Source organism: Ascaphus truei, chromosome 2, assembly GCF_040206685.1.
Source record: "Ascaphus truei isolate aAscTru1 chromosome 2, aAscTru1.hap1, whole genome shotgun sequence".
Lineage (NCBI taxonomy): Eukaryota > Metazoa > Chordata > Amphibia > Anura > Ascaphidae > Ascaphus > Ascaphus truei.
In genome coordinates this window covers 314,891,483-314,916,625 of record NC_134484.1, presented here as the reverse complement: position 1 = coordinate 314,916,625, position 25,143 = coordinate 314,891,483, and the positions used below count along the sequence as shown (strand labels likewise).

The following is a 25,143-nucleotide window of genomic DNA, read 5'->3' as shown; positions in this document are numbered from 1 at the left end:
GGATTAGCCTAGGGATATTTGATTGAAAAGAAATCTCTAAGCATGGAGTCCTTGGAGGATTATGCTTCGTTGGTATATATGAAGAAATACATTAACTTTCATTATTTTAACATTTCATCAATTGGGTTCAAAAACACAAACATTTTTAGTGTTCCTATATAATTGGTCATTTTGCTTTTGTGCCTTGGTGATCCTTATTAAAATGGGATTTGTTGGAACGCTTGAAGCGACGTCAGCTATTGTAGAGAAGTGTGGCATTATCCTGGTTCTTTTGGAAAACTATCAGCATCTTTAACTGCTATTGGGATATCCTATTTTTTGTTAGGGCTATTGGTTGTAAACAAATTTTTTTTTTTTGTCAAAAGTCAAAATGTTTCTACTCTTGAGTTTCTTTTCTGAGAATTTGAAGGTTGTAACTTTATTTTTTTCGTTCTGTTTGGGGAGAACTTTGGCTTTTTGTGGCATTGTTCCAAGTGAATGTCCAGTTCTTGGCACTTATTTATCAGGGGGGGCATTTTGGCCAAATGTTACACCAAATACCTTATTTGGATTTAAAAAAAACAAACAAAAAAATTTGCCGCAAAGGCTTTTTAACAATACTTTCAATTTTGGCACAGCCTAAAAACACTGAGGTTTATGGCCTAATTCACGTATTTGTTTTCCGGATTGTGATCTTTTCAATATACAGATGTAGCAGGGTTCCCCCTGGGCCCTTACCTCTGCTTAGGGGGGGACCCCTGTGCTGTGCCGGGGAGCTGCGAGGGCGTCGCTGGGGGCTCCCGGCAGCAACAGCCAGGCGCCGCCATCTTTAAAGCGTTCGCATGCACAGCAGAGTTGCGGCACCCATTAACGAGATTGCAGATGGGCAGAGGTGGTGCTCTGTAGCGCAGGGATATCCCCAGTCGGTGCATGCGCAGACAGAGCCTGCGGCGGCATTTACAGATTCGCGCATGTGCAGTTGCAATCATGCACGTGGCCCCAATAGAAAAGACCTCTGCAAAGGACTACAACACCGAGCAGCCACTGGGGCTGCTAAACCACTTGATGCCAGGGAGCCAATAGGCTTAGAGACTTCCCTGCAGAGATGGATACGTTGTTGTGCATTACACATGCTAGATAGTCAGAGCCGGGAGCAGGTTAGGGAAGGGCGTGTGTAGGGAGCAGTAGCCACTATACTAGGCAAGGTTACCCCCATAGGTCCCAAATAGGCCCTGAGACAACCCAGATTGTGGTTGTGACAGGAACAGGCCCTAGGTAGCGACTCTGCCCCTTTTTAGTTGTATGTTGAGCTCAGGGACACAGTTCACCTGCTGTGCAGCCCCGATTGTCTGGACGCAGACTATCGCTCAACATAGAGCATCTTCCTGGTGGGATTGTCTGGTGGGACGCCACCCCACGTGTTAAGAGCGGAAGCATTGTGGATCATGCTTTTGGATCCCTCAGCCAAGTACAGCATCTGCGTGCCTGGGTGTGAACACACCCGGCAGGTACCATCAAGTCAACAAGTGCACCAACTACACATCTCAAATTAGTGGGCAGCGCTGTTCCACACTTGGGTGGGGTTGTGGGACTTTTGAGACACTTGGGTGGTTGCTGGTGGGTTGAGGCCCAGTGAGGCCAGGTTAAAGGGTGACACTGCTGTGATGCTATAGATGTTATATTGTGATGTGTTATAATTTAGTTGCATGTAGTAAACAGTTTTACCCATACCCTTGTGTAAATACATACTGTATGTGGTTCCTGTGTCAGGGGTTATTCTACACACAAGAATCCCTGCACAGGTGGTGGCGCTGTAAGTACAGGCATACCCCGCATTAATGTACGCAATGGGACCGGAGCATGTATGCAAAGCGAAAATGTACTTAAAGTGAAGCACTACCTTTTTCCCACTTATCGATGCATGTACTGTACTGCAATCGTCATATACGTGCATAACTGATGTAAATAACACATGTGTAACAGGCTCTATTGTCTCCCCGCTTGCGCACAGCTTCGGTAGAGGTAGGGAGCCAGTATTGCTGTTCAAGACGTGCTGACAGGCGCATGCGTGAGCTGCTGTTTGCCTATTGAGCGAGATGTACTTACTCGCGAGTGTACTTAAAGTGAGTGTCCTTAAACCGGGGTATGCCTGTAGTAAGTTCCAGGATATACCCCAGGCTCCCAGTAGCGGAGGTTCAGGCCTCCTGTGAGCCTGACGGGTAACGCACCATACACTTGGTAACATATGTAGATTTCCACACATGGTCCCATCTGCGATTGGGTGTGGGGGGGGGGGGGTGGAGAAGTGTTAACACAGAAATAACTTTATTTAATGCAGTACCTTAATATGAAACTTCAACTGTAGTAACTGGCAGACATGTTGGCAAAGAAGGCTAATAATTTGACTTGTTTAGGCTTTGTTGGTAATTTCTTGTTAAAATGGGATGGAAGTGTAGTTATTGGTACAGGGCATGTCTAGGCCCTTTCTAAAGTCCTTGCACCTTAAGGCCCAAACTAGTGGCAAGATAACTTTGTAGCATAAGGTACAACTTCTGCAGGATAATTTTGCAATGTTACTTTGTAATGTTGATCTGCTATATGCAGCTTGAAACTTCATCTGTTTAGAAGGAAAACTATCATAAATCTGTTTAGACATTTAACTTCTTTGGACTCTTGAACTGATGGTTGGCTTTCGTTGGTATGTGGCACCTGAGGTAGTTAGAAAAATGAATGTTTTTTAATTGGGTTTGTTCGGTCGTGCTCGCTTTTTTTTATTTTGTAATATTTTGAAAATTGTATTTGCTATAAACACGTAGGGGGATATGTAGAATAAAATGGTGCAATTTGCGAGCATTGACAGAAGCAGGAGTTTTTCGTTTTTGTTTTTTTTAATCTTGCTACCTAAATTTGGCTCAGATCTCTTTGGAGCAGAGGCAAATACCACCTAAATGTGCTGACTCATCTAACGCATAACCTCGCCGCAAAAATCATGTCTGGATACTCTGGATCAATAAGTATAGATATAGGTAAAGTATCTGTTGTCTAAATTTAGCATAGGTTGAACTTGATGGACGTATGTCTTTTTTCAACCTAATCTACTATGTAACGGTCACCCCTTGATACATTGACTGACTGGCAAAAGGTTGACATTTTCTCTAGTGTTTGAGCAATGCTCCAGTTTGACACTTTAGGCCGCGGGCATGGCGCTGACCCGCGCTGACGCTCTGCCGTGAGCCCCTGCAGCCGCAATGAGAGCGGCTTTAGCAGGGGCTCGCGCACGCTTCTGCAGGCGTAGCAGACATGTCAGTTTAAAGTTTCGGCGCTCATGGGAGCGCAGGGCTGGTCACGTAAGCGGTTCGCCCGCTGAATAATGGCGAACCAGTTCCGTGACGTCACTGGCCCGCCCCTGGACGGCGCACAAACTAAGGCCAGGGAAAGCACTCGCTTTCCCTCAGTCTTAGCGCGCCTCCGCACGGCTAAAGTCACTATGGACTTAGCCTTATACATATCATTATTAGATAAATGTTAAATAACAGTCACACCAAGAAAATCTTAATTTTATGTTCCAGCTAAAAATGTGAATATTCCTGATTAGAAATATGGGTGTGGTTTAAAAGAAAATAAATAAATATATATATATATATATATATATATATATATTTGTTTTTGTTATATATACTTAGATTGTAAGCTCCTCGGAGCAGGGACTCCTTCCTTAATGTTACTTTTACAGTATGTCTGAAGCACTTATTCCCATGATCTGTTATTTATATTTGTTATTTATATGACATGTATTACTACTGTGAAGCGCTATGTACATTTTATGGCGCTATACAAATAAAGACATACATACATACATACATATATTATAACCCCCCCCCCCCCCTCTGCTCCCCACCCTAAAAATGCCCCCCACCCCCCCCCCCCCCCCCATCATCATCCCAATGCATATAGATGTTTCAGAGCTTCTTTGTAGTGGAATGGCAAAATCCCAGATCTGTGTAAGAATCTTTTACATGTTTGAGTTTTCTAAACGAAGTGCAAACAGAGGATAATGTTGCACCTCCCACATACTCAAATTGCAGCTTTTAAGTGCATCATATGCAAAGGAGTTCTCTGTCTAATAAACTGGTTCAGGTTTTTTTTTTTTTTTTTTTTCTTGTTTACCAGTTTATTGTGGAAGCGCCTCAGATGTTGAAAATGTGGTGGTTGTTGAATTTTATCTTTAGTCTCTCTAGTTTGATATCTTGCAGCCATTCGTGGTGTAGAGCCTCAAAGCAACACATACTGGTGTAAAAAAAATAAAAATAAAAAGTAACTCGGCCAGCTAACTTAAACTTTTAATCGTTTTATAATTTAGGGTACATTTGCATGTTTCAGACAGGTTTTTTTTATTTTATGTGCACATTTTGCCAACCTGACTTAAGGGAAGGTATTTTCTGGCAACCTGGATTAATTTTGAGCTATTTTTTTCTGAGATGACTGGCGTTTTTTGCTGATGCTCCTTCAGTAGGGGGGGGAAAGTTAAGAAAAATCTTGTACTTTTTGGCCCTTTTGACATGCAGTAATGCCAACTTGCAGCAACTGAAACTGGTGTGATCTTAAAGGTTTTGGGTCCATAAATAGAATTTTAATGGAGGTGTTTGTTTATTTTTTTTCAGTTAGATTCCATTGATATCTGAGACTGTTTATGCTAAAATTGGTGAGACTGACTCCAGATAAAAAAAAAATACTAGCCAAATCCATGAGTTGTGTCTGCATGTGTTCAGGCCTGGAAGACTAACTCTGAATAGTGCAAACCATTAAAGTTGAATATACATGAAATCCTGCATTTTTGTAAGAAGTTGGTTGAGGGACTTGCATTTTACATAAGGGCAGATTGCTTCAACAATGAAGTTTCATTGGGAAAAGCCAAGTTCTTGATACAACGGAATCCATTTTAAGAATTCCACTCATTTTGGTGGACATTGTAATTTTCTTGCTTGGAATACTGCTGTGTAAGCGCTGTTGACTTAATGGATTTTCTATTTTTCTTAACCCCTCTGCAACATCTAGATTTATTAAAATGACTGCCTTTGTGACTTTTCTCATGGCTGCTTTTGGATCTTCGTTTTGAAATGCTGCTGAACAAACCTGAAATGGTGAAACACATGTTAACAGCAGAGAGCATTACGTGGTCGAGTGCTTTTACTTTTATTGCAAGTCCTGTATATCTGACTAAGTAATGCTGCAGATTGTCCCGATCCCTTGTATTGCTTCTGTATGCATTTTAGGCCCTGTAAGCAGCCAGTGTAGATGTACTGTATGATTTGGATTTTCCATCCTGGCAGTAATTGTGGCTTTCAGAAATGATATGTGTGTGGTGAATAGGACCTGTAATGCATATCAGCTGTGACTAAGGATTTGCTTCCCCCCCACTCTCCTATCCATTTATTTCAGGACTGTTTATGTGCAGTGTTTGAGTTTCAACCAGACTATTTTAAGGCCTATTCGCTCCTAGTGAACCTCACTACCAGAAAATCCTCAAGGCCTGGAGCATGGTCTCCCATGTCTAGGCAAGTAATGGCTGTTGAGGAGGACCTCCTGACCAAACCCCTGCTGTATAATCTAGATAGGGGTGCACGCATTATGGTGTCCTCCAGCATCATGTGCCACTTCTGCCAGGCACGGATGACCCGAGGTCGGGGATCTCCTGGACTACGAACGGTCGGAATAGGTGGAGCCCGTGATGATGATGCGCCTCATGGGCTACACCACCCCACGAATTGTGCGCCGTTTGCTCCAGGAGATCAAGGACACCATGTCCCCCGGCTCACACAACTTCCTAGAGGGGTTATTGCAGACCCGAGCGCCACGTCCACCTTCCGACACCCCGCCTCCGGCTGTATGTGTGGGCCCAAAACCCCGCCAACCCCTCAGGCTCCTCCTGTCCCCGGCCTAAGCAGGCTGGGGACCATACCCTCAGCCAGCTTCCGCGGCAGGCCGAGGAAGTAGCTGTACTCTCTTGTACTTCATATAGTGCATTACCTCGTCCTCTTCGCCTGCCCAGATACCATCTGGAGGTGGGTACTACCAACAAACGAGGGTGTGAGGCCCCAGTGGAGGGAACTCTATTCAGAGTTAGTTCCCCGACCCACCGGGGACCTTAGCTGGAGAATCCTCCATGGTACACTGAGCACGAGAGTACCTTGCCCACTTCATGGACTCCCAAGCCATATGCCTATTTATTGGCACAAGGGAGTCCGTGTTCCATATTTATTTTAGTTGCGCCAGACTACAGCCCCTTGTCATTCTTGAGGGGCCTCCTCCTGCAGTTCTGGTTGCACTTCTCCCCGCACCTTTATATTTTTGGGCGCCCAGCATCTTGGAACTCCAGGGCCAGGGACCTCATAGTCAACCTCAGGCCTGCACAACATGCGGCCCGTCTGGCCTCTCTATGCGGCCCGCGATGACTCTGGCTGGGCGCCAGTTAATTAAATACATTTTTAAAAAATGGCTGCGATTCATCCCTCCTCCCTCCCTCTCCCTCCCAGCCCCCAGGTTTTGCGGTGCGCGGGGGCAGCAGCAGCATGACGAGGATGCGGCAGCCGTGTGTTTTTTTTTCTTCAATAGAAGGCTGCCGGGAGGTCAGAGCATGGTGGGGGCGGGGCTTAGTACTGGGGAGAGTATGTGCTGAGCTGATCTAAGAGAGGTGTGTGTGTGTGTGTGTGTGTGTGTGTGTGTGTGTGTGTGTGTGTGTGTGTGTAAAACGGGCTGGTGGGGGGGGGTGGTGGGTGTAAAACAGGCTGGTGGGGGGGTGGTGGGTGTGAAAAACGGGCTGGTGGTGGGTGTGAAAAACGGGCTGGTGGGGGGTGAAAAACGGGCTGGTGGGGGTGTGTGGGTGTGAAAAACGGGCTGGTGGGGGGGGTGTGGGTGTGAAAAACGGGCTGGTGGGGGGGGGTGTGGGTGTGAAAAACGGGCTGGTGGGGGGGGTGTGGGTGTGAAAAACGGGCTGGTTGGGGGGGTGGGTGTGAAAAACGGGCTGGTGGGGGGGGTGGGTGTGAAAAACTGGCTGGTGGGGGGGGTGGGTGTGAAACTGGCTGCTGACGTGAGGTGCAGGGGGGGAGAGTGATGTGAGGGGAGAGGGAAAGAGTGTCATATTGAGGGGAGGGATAGAGTCATATTGAGAGGAGGGGGAGAGTAATATTGAGGGGAGGGGGAAAGAGTCATATTGAGGGGAGGGGGAGAGTGTCATATTGAGGGGAGGGGGAGAGTGTCATATTGAGGGGAGGGGGAAAGAGTGTCATATTGAGGGGAGGGGGAAAGAGTGTCATATTGAGGGAAGAGAGACATGGGGAGACGCTGACTTGTGGGGGGGATGCTGACATGGAATGGGCTGGGGGGATGTGGAGGGGGGTATTGTGTGTTTGATGTGGAGGGGGGTATTGTGTGTTTGATGTGGAGGGGGGTATTGTGTGTTTGATTTGGAGGGGGGTATTGTGTGGGTGAGGGGGAGAGATGGGGGTATGAGAGATAGATGGGGAGTATCGTAAAGATTGATAGTGAGGGGTTCTGGGGGAGATATGATGATGATGATGAGAGGTGCTGGAGGAGAGATGATGATGATGATGATTTAACCCGTGCGGCCCAAATTTTTTTTCCTTGGAGCAGTTCGTCCCTTCTCACTTTACGAGTTGGGCAGGCCTGGTCAACCTGCTCCTGGCATTAGCCAAACTGGCTATTTTATAAGTCCATGAAGCAGCATTTGGCTGGGAAGGTATCCCTTACCTGCCAGGCCTTCTGTGCTGGTGCGCTCCTTTATCCGAGCAGAGTACACCCACGCTCTGGCCACTGGGCAGGAAGCTGCATTCACTTCCCAGTGGGCCTTAAGCAGGGTGCTCTGCTCGGTACCCTCCCTTGGTTAATCTTTTAAACTCCACATCCTCCTTTAGTGCACTTTATTTTAAGTTGCAGGTGCACTTACTGCACCGACACACTTTATTCGAGCAAATACCCAGTATGTACCTGGCAGATACCTGGAATGCGCCGCTCCTCACCTCTGACAAGCCCCATTGCGTTTGCCTTCCCAGCCTGGATTCATGCCTGGCTGACGGGCGGCTGATCTGTTAAATGATAATGATTAGAATTTAATAGGCTGCAATGCTTCGCGTGTCTACCAGATGGCATAAATTCATGAATTGTAATGCAGTATATATATATATATATACTGTGCAGTATTGCAGCCAGCGGGAATAAAATGCTTCAATCCCTGCCTGGAAAATACCTCAATGCACTCGGGCAGAATACAGTCACAAACCTCAATACACCCGGGTATACCCGAATTCGTGGGACTAGCCGAGCTCGAATAAAGTGTGTCGCCAGTGTATATACTGTTTTTTGATCTATTTGTTTTGAACCTTTTCTTTTCTGGTTGGTCTTAAATGACCAACTAGATGCTGTATTCACTGATTGGCTGGCTTTGCCAGCCAATCGGTTATAAGGTTTAAAAATATATCTCTCTTGCCTTCCTGCATCTTGTTCCATTATGTTCAGAACTAGGGAGAGGGGGTTAAATGTGAGAAAGCTGTTAAAATAAAAGCACAACTTGTAAAATCTGTCTGTCCCCTGTGCGTTTGCAGCGTGCCCATCCTCCCATGTTTCGTGAAAAAGTATTGCCTGCAATGTCAACTATTTGCTGCTCCGCTCATTAGGGAATACACCCCCAGTCCCTTCATAAGTGCAGAAAATGATTAAGTATGGCTGAGTGGTCCTCTTTTGTCTGTTTTATGTGAAATGTCAGATTTAATTCTCTGTTCCGCTAACTGAAATGGCTGCTTTGGTCATACCCTGGCACTAGAGATCAAAGAATGATTTTTAGATTAAGTATTTACATGCATAACAATAGTTTTGTAACTAGCTGGCACTTCTCCCTTTAAGTTTCACTCACATCTTATGTTTCTTTACATTTTTTAAGTTGTAATCCCAAGTAGAAAGAAAACAAACTTTGGTAAAGAATTTGTTGCATTGGCTTCCCTAAATAAACTTAACCAGGGAAATATGTGCCTGCTTTTGGGGGAATATATCTATATCTCCCCCTTTCCTTGTGTCTAAGGCCCAGGACATAGTGCACTCAGCGTCGCTGAGGCGGGCTGAGCCGCGCTGAACAGATGCAGAAAGCCCCTGCACCTGTTATCAGCGCGGCTATAGTTTCTCCCTCCTTATGCGAACTGAAATTTGCCGCTCGGGGAAGGGGAGGAGCAGTCACGTGACCGCTCCCATCCAATGGGGCTGCAGCCGGTCCTTTACCGGCAACACAGAGGTGTGTGTGTGTGTGTGTGTGTGTCTGTATATATATTCACACACACACACACCACACACACACACCACACACACACACACCACACACACACACACCACACACACACACACCACACACACACACACCACACACACACACACCACACACACACACACACACACACACACACACACACACACACACACACACACACACACACACACACACACACACACACACTATATATACACATACACATACACATACACACACACACACACATTATATATATATATACACATACACATACACATACACATACACACACACACACATTATATATACACACACATACACAATGTGTGTGTATTGTGTGTGTGTGTGTGTGTGTGTGTGCATACATACAGATGGCGGAGCAGTTTCAGCAGATTATTGTGTGTGTATATATAATGTGTGTGTGTTTGCGTGTGTTTGCGTGTGTTTGCGTGAATATATTTATCAAAGTTGCACAATGTTAATAAATAATTTATTCTCACAACATGTCTTTTTTTTTTTTAATTTTTGAAATATTATATAATATACATACACATATACACACACGGGTTCCCCAGTGACACACAAACACACAGACCACTTCAAAGTGACACACACACACAGTGATACCCGCCTCCCAAGCGCGCTTGCTGTCTCCTCTGTCAGGACAGCAAAAAGCTCCTGGTAGCCCGAGCGTCAGCAAGCGAGAGCGAGCAGCAGCACCTAAGCGCTTACTATATCCGAGGCCAGAGGGAACTACGCGCACTGCCGTTACCTGTGGCTCACAGAAGGCCTGAACCTCCGCAGCTGGGAGCCTGTGGTGAGCTCTCGTTCTCCTTGGTACAGCGTGTCCATTTGAGAGGGATCTACTGACAATACCTAAACGATATAATGGAACCATACAATACAACACATACATTAATAACATAGGGTGGGTGTACCCCAAAGTGGGGTGTGTGGCACCAATACCTCTGGTGTCCTCCCCCAATGAGTCAGTCCCACCCAAGTGTAGGGAGTAGCGCTAACCCTGTGGGCTGTTGGTGCACTTTACCTCCCTGGACTCTCCTGTACCCAGGTGCCTCCTGAATGAGCAAAAAGAATCAGTCTGACCCCACGACTTCTACTGAATCCTGTCTGTGGTCCGCATAGGCGTCCACCTCTGGAGGGCGTCCCCCAATGTCTATAGTTGCCTGTGGTCTGATCCCAAGCCGCAGCTCACCGCGTGGCATCTCTTCGCTGATGCTACACCTGACACTATAAGGCTAAAGGTTAGCGTTCCTGTCTGGGGTTTTCCCTATATCAGCCAGAATCTAAAAGGGGACTTGGGACCTAAGGGACAAACCTGGGCCTAGTCCAGGGGAGCACTTCTCCCCTGGACACTACCTCAACGGTTCTCCCCTTCTAACTGCCAAACTGTCAACATTCTACCTGCATGTCCCTCAGGCTCCTGGGACATTTAGTCCCTTGTGGAGCCTCTCCTAAGATGGCCACTGCAATTCTGGGGACTGCGCGTGCGCAAAGACTCCACTGCGCATGCGCGACCATAAAGTGGCCGACACAATTTCTTGCCTCTCTGCGCACGGCTGGAATCGCGCATGTGCACGGCTGCAATTGCGTATGCACGAACTACAATATGGCCACCCCCACCCCCTTCTAAGTCTCAGTTCATCATAATTTGCTTATGGTTGAGGGATTCCTTTTTGTACCCAAATCGAACATCTAAAACCTGTTACTGGCATTAGTTAACTTTGGTCCGAAGACTGATTTGCCCCATTTAAAGATACAGTAATGCAACCCCCCCTATGGGATTACCATTGTTTGTCAATAAGACAGTTAATTTTAGTGTTGCGATAATCTTTAAGTAAATGTTGCAGTTGGGCAACTGCCAAACAAGCTCCTCCCACTTCCAGAAAGGACCCACATTGTCATCCAGAGTGAGCATAGGTTTGGGAAGGGGTGTGCAAACTTTTGCCCCTGCCTCTTGTCCTCTGGTGCTCGCGCCGCCCCACGCCCTCGCTCTGTGTGACGTCAAATGATGCTGCGTTGCCATGGAGACTCTTCCAGACGCTGGCTGAAGCAAGGTAACATTAGGTTCCAGAGGCCTCACTCGATCCCCAGCATTTAATTTCAATGCCTTGGAAGGGTGTGGCTTCTGCAACTGCTTGCGGCCTACACCCCCCTAGAAAAATCTCACCCCCCCCCCCCCCCCCCATGTCTTCGCACCCCTGAGTCAGTGGGCCCAGGATATCGCATATGTATCCATGGTGACCTGTTACGTCACCATGGCATTTAAATATGGAGGTGTGGTGTTTAAAGGTTTTAGACCCAAAGAGGATCCCACATAACGTCCGGTAGAGAAAGGTGTGTGTGTGGAGGGTCTCGGTGTTTGTTTTACTTGTAGGGCCACTATCAAGAGTAGACCAGTTTCTATATCGATATGATATGATATTGAAGTACAATGCAAGAGGACTATGCCAGAAAAGCTGTCCCATGAAAACCTGTCCTGTTTGGGAAATAATTTTCATTGTTTGTTGACTGTCTCTGGCACCCTTTATCAACTTCAACATCTTTTGTAAAGCTTATACACCCAGCCTGCTGGACACGTCTGAGATCCAGGTAAAGAGTCCAGTGCACAACACCTGCACTTACTTATACATTCACCTGTGCAATTCCCTAGTTTTGAGCCGGGTAGGGGGAGGTTACAATAAGATGAGACCATACCTGTTTTGACAGTGTATTAAGTGACCGCTGCCTTTTGCTAATTGATTTATGCAATGGGGTGGGAAATGCATAACACTTTATTATTTTTTTTTAACTAAAACTTCTTTGCTGGCACCTCCCAAAAATTTCGCTTGGACAAATCGCTTTCATGGTGACAGAAGTGACATCGCTGAGATTGAGGCAACCCATGTTAAGACTTGAAGAAAACTGAAGTCTCATGTTTGTACAAGCATAATTCAACATGTCCAAAGCCAACATGTCCAATCAAGACTACAATTTTATCTTTTTTAACTAATTGATACAGCTTGGTACTGTTTATATACATTGCAACGTTGTGTGTATGAAGAGGGCCTTCTTGTGCTGAAGTTAACATTCACACAAATGAGACTAAAATTGTATCCAGCATGAAGACAACGTAATAGCATTTGCAATGTAATGTGCCGTTTGGCTGCAAGTTTTAAAATGACTTGTTCTATTTTCAGGACAGTGTGGATCAGACAGCGGCTCGCTCACAGAGGGTCTTGGTGGAAACAGGATTCACATCTAAACGGATGTCCATTCATCAAGGTAAGTGACGGAAGTATATTGGTAACCAAACTATTGCTCAACATGTCAACTTTAGCGGGATTACACTTCCTTCTAGGTATTCCCTTTTGTGTGATGTGACTTCCATTGTGTATTTAGGGGAGTTAGCTGGAGCTGCTACTGGAGCTGTTGGGTCTATGGCTGCAAAGGTGGACCAAGGTTTGAGGCAACGTGGTTGAAACGCACAGTGCTTTTCATTGAAACCCTGTTGAAAAGAAACGTACTTGGCTTAAATTTATTGAGGCTATTTTAAATATGTGCATCTGCCCCTTAAGGGTTGAGTAACCCCTTCACAGGATTGCGTCGTCTTTGATACATCCAGTATCATGATTGCAATGGGAAATGAAGTTGCCATTCCATGAAATCCTTTGTGAATAGTACAGACCAGTCCACACCATTTCTTTAATAGGTGTTTGTGGATGGTAACAATGAGCAGCATTTTTTTTTTGGTAACCCCCACCCCCCTCTCTATGGGATTACTAGGGCTTTGAGGGGTTAACTGGGTGGGCTCAGACCTTTCCCTGGTCACATGGTGCTGGGGTGACTCAGCAGAATTTAAACTCTTCTGCCTGGAGTTGGTGACATCAGATGGGGGTATAAAGAGAGGGAGGAGCTTCTGGAGCTCAGATCCCTTGAGGATCCACAACAGATGGATATCTGTGTATATAGTCAATAAGTGTTTATGTAAATGCGATATGATAGGATCACCTTTCTATTGTTGAACATGGACACTTTCCCTAAATGTCACAGGCCTTAAGAAGGGTTTATTGCTACTCTGAGTTCAGATAGGAGTATATGCCCTGAGGTGTTTCCACAATGCACAGCCCCATGGATAGTGGGGCTGGCCCCACTACAGGTCACCACGATGTGGCATGCTGTGCTGTGAGAGGGAATTGGATCACATGCAGAGAATGAGCAGCACAAGGCCTGACAGTGTGACAAGTGATGCAATCAAGACAGTGTACCTGAAGGTTGTTTCTCCCCTCCCCCACACCTCTCTCTCTCTCTCTCCACTGCATGGAGTAAGGTAGCCCAAGGTGGGACCCTAGAAGTTTGGATAGGCATGGACTTAATGTGATAGAGTGACTTAAGTGGGTAACTGTGTCCCTCACACCAGTTCAAGAAAAAGTACACCTCAAGGAGTACAGCATGTAGAGTTAGGTCCGGAAATAATTGGACACTGACACAATTTTCATAATTTTGGTTCTGTACGCCACCACAATGGATTTGAAATGAAACAACCGAGATGCAATAAAAGTGCAGACTTTCAGCTTTAATTCAAGGGGTTGAACAACAATATCGTATGAAACATTTAGGAATTGCAACCATTTTTACACAGTCCCCTTATTTCAGGGGCTCAAATGTAATTGGACAAATTAACACAATCATAAATAAAATATTAATTTTTAATACTTTGTCGAGAATCCTTTGCAGGCAATGAGTGCTTGTTGTCTGGAACGCATGGACATCACCAAACGCTGGGTTTCCTCCTTTGTGATGCTTTGCCAGTCCTTTACTGCAGCTGTCTTCAGTTGTTGTTTGTTCGTGGGTCTTTCGGCCTTAAGTTTTGTCTTCATCAAGTGAAATGCATGATTGATAGGGTTCAGATCAGGTGATTGACTCGGCCATTGCAGAATATTCCACTTCTTTGCCTTAAACTCCTGGGTTGTTTTCGCAGTATGTTTTGGGTCATTGTCAACCTGTATAATGAATTCCAATCAACTTTGCTGAATCTGAGCAGACAATATATCCCTATACACTTCAGAATTTCTCCGGCTGCTTCTGTCATATCATCAATAAACACTAGTGACCCGGTGCCATTGTAAGCCATGAATGCCCATGCCATCACACTGCCTCCACCGTGTTTTACAGATGTGCTATGCTTCGGATCATGAGCCGTTCCAAGCCTTCTCCATACTTTTTTCTTCCCATCATTTTGGTACAGGTTGATCTTAGTTTCTTCTGTCCAAAGAATGCCGTTCCAGAACTGGGCTGGCTTTTTTAGCTATTGTTGGCAAAGTCTAATCTGGCCTTTCTATTCTTGAGGCTTATGAATGGTTTGCACCGTGTGGTGAGCCCTCTGTATTTGCTCTCGTGATGTCTTCTCTTTATGGTAGACTTGGATAATGATATGACTACCTCCTGGAGAGTGTTCTTGGCTGGATATTGTGATGGGGTTTTTCTTTACCATGGAAAAGATCCTACGATCATCCACCACTGTCTTCCGTGGACATCCAGGCCTTTTTGTGTTGCAGAGCCCACCAGTGCATTTTTTTTCTCTCAGAATGTTCCAAGCTGTTGATTTGGCCACTCCTAATGTTCCTGCTATCTCTTTGATGGATTTTCTTTTTTTTGCAGCCTAAGGATGCCCTGTTTCAATTGCATTGAGAGCTCCTTTGACCGTATGTTGTGGGTTCACAGCAACAGTTTCCAAATGTGAATGCCACACCTGGAATCAACTCCAGACCTTTTACCTGCTTAATTGATGATGAAATAACGAAGGAATAGCCCACACCTGTCCATGAAACAGCTTTTGAGTCAATTGTCCAATTACTTTTGGTCCTTTGAAAAAGAGGGGGCTACATATTAAAGAGATGTAATTCCTAAACCCTTCCTCCAATTTGGATGTGAATACCCTCATTAAAGCTGGCTGATTGCACTTTAAGCCCATATTCATTATTTAACTCTATGTCCTTGAACCTGGATCCATTATGGTATATGGAATTATCACTATATCAATGAGCCATCTATGGTGATGCACCAAAACACCACTTATCTATTTATGTAACTTTAATAATTTATTTTGGTACACAGCCGAAATAACTTGTATCAGTGCCAATTATTTCCGGACCTAACTCTATCTGTAGAAGATATTGTATATGTACAGATAGACTGTTATCTGTTTCCATAAGTATAAAGTTCCTGGCGCCCATTTTCATCTGCGTATGCACCCATCTGCGTGGACCGGCACTCCTGACAAGGCAACACATCCAGATTAGCCAAGATCAGACACCTATGTAACCTCCCTTAGAGCTGGGCAGGGAGGGTTAAATTTTTAAGCCAAAATATATATATATTTTTTTTTAAATAAAATAAGTAGCTTGCCTTATGCGATTTTGAAAAATTACATGTAATTTGGCAATATAATAGAAACTCTATGGTTACAGGGCAGTGTCACACCTGATAGATTTTTATAATTTTCGGATAACGCTGCTCTTTAGGCCATGCTCATCTCTTCCCTTACACGCTCCACATTCACCCTCCACATCATACTAGTGTGCCTGCTTAGCAGCCAACAGTTTTCCCAGCAGGGCCCGATGCACCAGAGTTTCTCTGGCACTCTGGTCGAGAAACACTTTGAGTCTTGTGCTTTGATGCATGGAGGCTACATAAACAACCTTTTGCCAAATCTGAACAAATATTTTGGCTTATAATAAAGGCTGCAAAACAGAGCAGTTGGTTTACATGTAGTTGGCTACTAAATGGTTAAGAAATAACTGTAACAATGCACAAAGCAGATGTGAAACCGAGCTCTTTGAGGCTTCAATTTAACAGATTTAATTTTATTTAAAGAACATGAGCTCACTTAGAATTGAATTAAAGTCAGGATGCCAAATGAAAGCTTGGCCACTCAAAGTACAGTGAGACAGGCATCTGCATGTTACTGCACCTGACTCCATGACAAGTCGTCTAACATGTCTTTGTGCTAAGCCGTTTGAAATCTGCAGACCAATTACCGTTTGAGTCCTAATCTAGTGAGTGCCAATTAATCTATACAATTAAAATTTAAACTAATGGTTAATTTAACCACCTTTGAAAGTGATCATTTATTGTATGTTTGCGTTTTATATTAATGTGCTGACAAATAGTTGTTAGAAGTCCTGTTATTTCATAGCATACAGAAGCGGTTGTAATGCCCCGTCGTATGCTGGCATGTTGGTTATTCAGTGACTTGTTGGTACAGGAATAGTAGGCTGGTCTTGCTGCTTTTAGAGTCCGATTTTGTTGCAGAAAGAAGGTAAAGGGCTCCCTCTGGTGGGCCAACTATGCAATTTATAATAGTGAAAAGTGTTTCATGTTTACAATTGTCTAACTGGTAAACTAACCAAGGCCTCTAAAGAATGGTAGTCCACAAAACGTCATAAATCGTGTGTGTTCAGATCCAGATAAATATCATTATATTAAATCGCATGTATATGATCGTTTTTGTGTATGCATAAAACATTGCATGACGTTCTATTTTTGGACTTGGTATATTAAAATAATTTTTTTTTAGTCCAATCATTGATGCATACACGGCCTCTAAACCTCATATTTTAAACTGACATGTCAAAAGCGTTTGCTATTCGCAGTATGGATTTTGGGTGTACATTATAGAGGAATATTTGTTTTCTCAGTGTGGTAATCCCAAAGAACCATTAGACCATTTTAGGATAGCGATCATTTTCATGGGACATTTTTATCTTCAATTTAAAGTGAGCTCATGCCAGTGTCCTTTTTAATAAAAAAAAATAAATAAAATATATATATATTAGGTGATGTAATTAACAAACATATTTTTAGACCAGTTTCCTTTTTTTGATGCACATATTTTGGCGTTACCTTTACATATGCGATTTTGTGGGAAGAAAGAAAATGACTTTTTTCCACTTTGTGTGGCGGTGATGGCTGATTTAGGACAGACAATATCCTCATCACAACGATACCAAAATTGAGTTATCCATTAAATACATTCAGGATTCATTTACCAGCAGCATTGACAAATTCCAGTTACATCACATACTGTACAGTGCACTGAAATGAAGACTGACACTCAAAGGCATATGCTGTAAAGCAGCTTCACCCTGCTGGAGAAAATGTGCTTCATTTATGTGAATAGAGTTGACAACTTCTCTGTTATAAGAAAAACTATTTAACATCCTATTGAATTAGATTTCCAATTAGACTTATGGCGATATTGATACCATTTTTTCGGGCCTAAAACATTTGCGTTTAATGTACAATAAACAAACTTAGTTTGTTTTGGGGTTCTGCCACTTTCATTTTATACAGCAACACTTATCTAAAACAAACTACAGGTGAACGTCAAAGATCTACTACATGTTCATGTGAAATCCAAAGTAAATGTCACTTAGAATGTGCATCATTGAACGATCACCTTTACGGAATAGACAGGGATGAATAGTACAGTATAAGTACAAACGAATGGAAGATGTAGGGGCTAAGCGACGAATCATATATTTTTGTTATTGCTATCAATAGCCCTTTGTTTGTAGGCTCTGGTGTGTGGTGCTACAGAACGTTTGGTGTCTGAAATAGCAGGAAGTGACACTGGGGATTAGTTGCAGGAGGTTTTTTTTTGTCAAAGATGAACAACAGAGACAGTATTGGGAGCTGTTCACCCTACAAGTACTGCAAGTGCACATCATGATGCAATTACACAAGTCCTGCATTACAGGTTTCATTCATTCTGTGCCACTGACTTGACTGGCCTATTGACCATTGGAGGATAGGGCTGGACAAGAACACATCCCCACAAATATTTAAGAATTGTATGTCATGGCCAATATCTCTTTAATAGGAAGTTGCTACAGGAACAGGTTTTAGTCAATAATAAATAAAACAAATTATGATTTAATGTGTTTAGATAAATTACATAAAGGTAAAAAAAAAAAAAAAATCCTGGATAGTATAGGGGGATAGGCATGCATTAAGGGGAAGGGGTATTGAAATGTAAATTACAATCTAACATTGATTGTGCTTATCTTTTATCTATATGTGCAATGTAATACTGTACGGCGTATCCTTTTAAATATCTTAACTGAGTCGATTTGCTAATACAATTTTTATATATGGTAGTGTACTAGCTGGTTTTACTGAAGATGTCATTTTTTTGTTTTTTGTTTTTTCCCCCCTCTTTAATTATCTGAATTCCTAAAGAGATTGAAGGGGGGAAAAAATCCCAATTAAATCTGAGATTATACCAAGAGCTAGAGATTAATTGGAGATTATACCAGTACTATTCTGTGACGTCACACTGTGCTGCCGCCAAGCAGTATCGTGATTTATACTGGGGAGACAGGGCAGAGGAGGCTTGCTGACTGAGGTGTGGGCGTGAGCGGTTTGGCCCTCTTTGGCTGTACCGCTCACGTGACACGGCCGTCGCCGGAGAAAAACAAATTTTGATGTCTCTTCCCCAGCCGTCTGCTTAGAAGTACGGCGCACTGCGGCCGTCTCCATTGGTATGAGCACTTTCATTGTATGTGTGCTACTTGTTTTGGTGCGACGCCGGATGTTTTTTTCAGTATAAACACGGCCTAGGTTTGGTTTTTTTCTTCCACCACCCCCCCCCGAACTGGTTTGTTACTTCTAGTATTTGCTGCATTTCTTCTATCACATGTTGACCAAGACATAATTATATGGGGTGTGCTGTGAGCTCAACATAAATCACGTTTTGCAAAAACAGAAATCCCTCCCTCCCACCACACAAGTTTTACTTTACAGGTTTAGAAACGGTTGGGGGGGGGGGGAGAAAATAAGAGATCCTCCAGGTGAACCACACTGTTCGGCTGGTTTCTGAGATGCTTAACTGTGCAGTGCCAGGCTTTTAAATGAGTTGAAATGTCTGCCTGATATGTAGCCACACCCACTAATGTTGCAGCCTGCTATTGGCCCAAGGCCTCATCTAGGGTGGCGCTGAGCGTGCGCTCACGCTGGACACGTTGCGACAATGCATGTGGCCTGCGTGAGCGGGCGGGCTCGGTGCTCAGCCGCTTGCCGAGCAAGTAAAATTGATTTTGCTGCTCGCAAACGCGTCACGTGAGCGATTCGCCCAATGAGGGCAGACTAGCTCCGTGACGTTGTGGCCGCACCACAGACGCGCGTGCACCTAGCCGGCCAGTAATCGCCCGGCTGAGCAGGGCGCAGCGCTGGAGCGCCAGTTTCCACCCTGGACGAGGCATTACATTTGGCAACTATTTTCCACTTTCTCCCTTCTCTTCCCCCCCCCACCGCCCCACAGGGCAAGTATCCCCAGAGCTGAAAATGGTGCGGGATGGGTCGGGGGAGAGACGAAGACTACCAGTTCCCATCCTGTTTAACCCCACATTGTAGCAGCCATGTCTTAATCTTTCTGCTTGTTTAGCTAGGATAGATCGCCTTCTGTTCTATCTGTTCTATCTGTTTTTCATACCATACAAGTTTATTTTGTTACTTGTAAGTGTTGCGCCTTTATCGATGCGTAGCCATTTAATAACTGTCCCGATAGCCCATGTGATGGTACATACGGTCGCTCCATTTTTTAATTTCCAAACCATCATTGTAAAATGACGATGTTAATTCAAACTTCTTCTTTTTAAAGACTGGTTTTATTTTGTGAAAGTCGCTCTCTTCCTGTTTTCACAGGTAAAGTATTTGACACATTTTTCTAAAATTATCAAAAGCTTTCCATGAATGTTAAATACTTGAAAAAAAAAATGAACGCGCAGTATCACAACTTTAAGAAAAATGTTTCTTCAACCGCTGCTCTACCCCAACACTGGGGGTATTATGTTTGTGTTGGCCTCTGGCACCAAGGTAGACTATAAACTAGGCTGAAGTAGCTACATTTATGTAAAACATTCTTTTCCTACTCTTGTGTATGCCAGGCAGACACAGAATTCTTTGTGGACCAAGGTAAATGATTATATTGTTCAATACTACCTTTAGGGCCGTGAGAGCTGTGTAAGCTACTACTGATTAAGGGATTGTGGTTTAATTGAAACCATTGTGAATTCGGAACGTTAAAAGACTGCATAAATAAGGTTTCCATGCCCGTGCTTACTTTTCACACTTGGTTTAATGCCAGTCTATTTCTTCTGTAAATTCACAAGCCACGTGCAGTAGAACAAAACACTAATTGTTTCACAAAGTGACCTCCAAGATAACAGATGTTCGTTTTTTTATTCTTTTTGCATATGTGGCATGGGTTCCCCTGGTGAAACCCTTGTCCCCCTACCACCTGGCACGTTCGCGCCTGCAGCAGCGGAGGCAGGGACAGATGCGGGCGGCACTGCGGGGATTGGGGCCTGGAGTGATGATCGCATCGCCAGAGAGCCGTGGAGGTTCCCGGTAGCTCTCAGAGTAGGGCGCAGCCATATTGGATCTGCGCACGCATGCGCAATAGATTGTGCAAGCGGCGGACAGTGTAGGGAAGGGCTTCCAGAGAGACTATAACCCCAGCAGCCCCTGGGGCTGCAAGATCATGTGAGGCACAGCACCCAATCGCGCAATCTGATTCCCCTGCCTGGAGATGGATACATGTCACGCGCTGATACCATGCTAGTTAGTCGGTGCTGGGACAGGATAGGGGTAAGAGGTATGTGCAGGGGTCTGTGACTCCTGCACTAGGCCAGACATTCCCCTAGGCCCTGATTCCTATTCCAAGATTGTGGCTGTTACAGGGACAGGCCCTTAGGTAGCGTGACTGCCCCATTAGCTGCTTGAGTTTAGGAACACAGCTGCAATGCTGCGCAACCCTGAGGATTGTGATCTGGGACTAGATCATTCTGCAAGGGATAAAGATTATACCTACGTGGGACACTCCAGGTGGATAACACCCACGCGGAGGCGGATGACATCGCTGGATCGGCAGATCCCATTGGTCTCCCAGTCGGCACGCCCGGGTGCTGGAGCACCTGGCAGGTACCTACATCACCATGTGCACCAACCAAGTAACACACACCATAGTGGCAGCGCTGACCACATATAGGGGTGGGGGTTAGACTCTTGTGGACACCAGCGTGGTTGAGTGCCCGAGGACTCCATCAGGTGCTGTGGACACGGTGTGGGGTAACACGGTGGTGGGAAAAGGCAGTGCGAGGCTGTATGGTTAGCCGTAACCAGTAGTATTATTGTTTTCCTTGTTTGTTATTGCATATATGCCCAACAGTAAAGTGCTATTGTTTTATTGCAGCAGTGTGTGTTGTACATATATGGTCCTGCACAGGGTATCCCGCATAGTTGGGGATCCTGCGCAGGTGGAGGCGCTGTCACATCGAATCTGGTACACCCCAGTTTTCCCACGGCAGAGGTTCAGATCTCCTGCGAGCCACAGGTAATGCATACAGACACTGTAGACGCCTTATCTCCCAGGGGGTGGGGGAAAGGTACGCTACACATAAAATATGGTGATGCCATTTTGTGTGTTCGGTCAAAGTCTTGTCTGGACTTTTTTTTTATCTGAGAGCTATTTTCTCCACCGATTTTAGGACTTTGGTAGCTCCTAAATATGTACTAGTAGTTTTTTTTGGGGGGGGTTGACTTTTTGGTGGGCAAACCAACAAACCCTGAGCTGTCTCCCCCATAGGCTTATTTATGCCTGTTATTAACTTCGGCTCTATCATTTATATTCATTTGTTTGTAGACTTCTCTAGCATCAGTCTGGCAACCTGAACCTTCTTGGTGCCCTTGTAACATTATTCAGAACACCATACAGCCCGACTTCCCCATCACCTGCTCACTACCCGGATCTCCACTTTGAACAGTAAACATCCGTGAATCATGTGACCTCTTGTTGACACAAACTGGAGCCAAAATGTTAAGGCACTTTGTGCCACTAAACCAGAGGTGGGCAACCTATTTTTCAATGTAGCCACAGGTGTGGCGAATGAGAAGTGAAAATCGCCACACCATGCTTTACGTTTAATTGCGTCACTGCAAATTTTAGCTCCCATAATTATTATTATTTATTTTTATTTTTTTAAAACAGTTCAAAGTCGGGTCTAGACTCCAACTGAAGGCAGAGGGGAGTATTAGATGACTGTGTTGCGTCAATGACTCATTCAGAAAGCGGAAACCAGCACACACCGTCAGGAAAAAATGTATTTTACTGTGGGAGCTGGCAAACCCAAATTCGCCACACTTTCATGGCCAATTCGCCACATGTGGTAATTGGCGACAGTGTTGCCCACCTCGGCACTAAACGTTTCAATGCTAAAATGGTTAAGTCGAAGGGAGGCACCGTACATTTCATCTTTGTAGCAGACTGCAAATACATGCTCTGATTTTTTTTCTCTCCCATCTGGACTATTGTAACCTATTGTCTGACCTTTCCCCCCTTGTATCTATCGAAAATGCTGCTGCTAGAATCACTTTACTTCTAAAACCGCCTGCTTCTCCTTTGCTCAAATACCTTTGCTTGCTTCCCATTAAAACTTTACTTGTAAAATTCTCCTTTGTTTATTTTTTATTTTTTATGCTATCTACTCTCCTGCCCCTAGTTATATATCAGCCCTAATTTCATGCTATACTGTATACCTGCTAGTCTCGTGTTCTGCTGAAGGAGATCTGGTCTATCATTTCTGTATATAAAACCCTCCCCCTTGCTACAATCTGTCATTTACTGCCTCAAACCTTTAGAATGCTCTCCCCCCCTCTATCTAGCAAGCACCCTTTATCCCACAACTTCCCCCCCCCCCCTATAAATATCTTGTGTAGTATTACTGTGGGGGGTGCCCACACGCGCATTCTGCACACTCTGGCAGCTTTTGGTGCTTCCGTTTCAAATGATGCAGTGGGGTTGCGTGATGTCGTGACGCCAGACGCCAACTCTAATGGCTATTTGCAACCATTCAGAAAATCGCGTCCACTTTCTGTTTTGCAACAGGCTGAGGCGCACCTTTTTTGAGCTCTGCACATTGCTGAGATCGGTCTGATATTTTGTTGCCGGTGTTCCCAGCAGCAAGGCAGGCAGACAAACCCCCAGATTGAATTGTATTTCTCCCCATGAAGCTCAAGCACTTGCCTCGACGGTGACTTCCAGCTGGGTGCCGGGGCGAGACTGCGGTTGAGTCCTGACCGAAGGCCCATGTAGGCCATGGTAGGCCCAGGTAGCATTTCACATGGATGCAGATAATTGGGGGTGTATGTTGTAGCTCAGTGTCCAGTTATGTTATAGGTGCAGCTACTACAAAGGGCAATGCTAAGTTGCATCAGGCAAAGTGTTGCTACCCATATCTTGTGGGAGAGTCCTTGGTTGTAGTGTTAATGACTTGACATTCATTGAATTAAGATTTTTACTTGCTACAGTACCCCGGGGGTCACCCACAAGAAGGAACTTGCAGGGAAGCTTTGTATCATAAAAAGACTAACTGCTTGGTCAGGGGCATTGAAACACAACAACCTGATGCCCATATATTAATTTATTTTTTTGTGTGATGAAGGAAGATTCAGCGATTCGCCAAGCAAACTGTTTCATAAAAGGTCAAGGAGACTTCAGGAGTCAGTGGTTTTTCAGCAGTACTCTGAGTGACTTTCTGGGATTTTTTCTGAGCAGGAAGTGGTAGATTAAAATTCGGATTTTTAATTGATACCATGTGGGAGCCATTAATCAAGGAAATGAAAAGCACTGGAATTAGAGGACCCTGTGTGTGTCTGTGTGTGTGTCTGTGTGTGTGTCTGTGTGTGTGTCTGTGTGTGTGTCTGTGTGTCTGCACACGGCTGAAGGGCAATCAAATCGTTCATCAAGATTACATATTGCAAGAAGAAACAGGTCTGCAGGGAATATTGGCTCATTCAGTGAGGGTGGTCACTGCTACATCATGAGTCTTTAAAGCATCTATGGCACATGCAGAGCAGCAGTTTGGTCTTTTCATACTTTCATTAAATATTGGAAGCAGCCCTGTTTTTGGTGCCTGAGGCACAGGGAGATAATGTGACATGCCCAAATAGACACCAGGAATTGAACCAGGTTCAAACGGTCATTGTTTACAGAGTTGGCGAGCTACTCCTTACCTTCTCCCAGCATGTGTAATAGCTAATGATTTTTTTTTTTTTTTTTTACTTAAATTTTTTATTAAACATTTTTTTTTCATACAAAAGAAAAATTAACAAAACATATAACATATAAAAGGGGGGATAGGGGAGGGGGGGAAGGGATAGCATTTGTAAAAATATAGCATTGTACACAGCAATTTAACTGTCACATATATCACTCTGTTCCAAGTATTCTAATCTATGTATGGGGATATACAGTACCTGCATGGCGAAACCAAGGAGCCCAAATCTCAGAGAATTGTGAGGTCGAGCCATTCAGATAGGCTGAGAGTTTTTCCATATAAACTATATGCCAGATTTTATTGTTTACTTGGTTTAAGGATGGGGGGGCAGGTTGTTTCCAATTTTTGGCAATTGTACACCGTGTAGCATTTAACATTTGGGTTAGTACTCTAGCTTTTTTTCGGGGAATATTGGCTATTGGCTTGCCTAACAATATATATACTGGGTCATGTGGGACAGTGATTTCTAGGATCTTGTGTATTAAGGTGAACACTTCTGTCCAAGTTTGTTGGATTTTGGGACATGACCAAAATATATGCAGAATATCCCCAACTTCGCCACAACCACGCCAGCATAGTGGGGAGACCCCTGGGAGAAAAGAGTGCAGTTTGGCAGGAGTCATGTACAATCTGTATATTAACTTGTAAATATTCTCTTTTATTACAACGCACGATGAATTTTTGGAGGCAGCTTCCCAGATGTCTTTCCAAGTATCGAGATCTATACAGACA

At 44.4% G+C, this 25,143-nt stretch overlaps 1 protein-coding gene across 16 annotated transcripts in view; it reads left to right on the top strand.

Moving 5' to 3' along the window:
* The window catches only part of GRB10 (growth factor receptor bound protein 10), a 286,718-nt gene that overhangs the window by 138,468 nt on the left and 123,107 nt on the right, over positions 1-25,143 (top strand). For all 16 annotated transcript variants that reach the window (XM_075586488.1, XM_075586487.1, XM_075586486.1 and 13 more), the window contains one exon: positions 12,493-12,577. In XM_075586488.1, the coding sequence (XP_075442603.1) occupies positions 12,493-12,577 (85 nt within the window). Of the gene's footprint in view, positions 1-12,492; positions 12,578-25,143 lie in introns of those variants that run through there.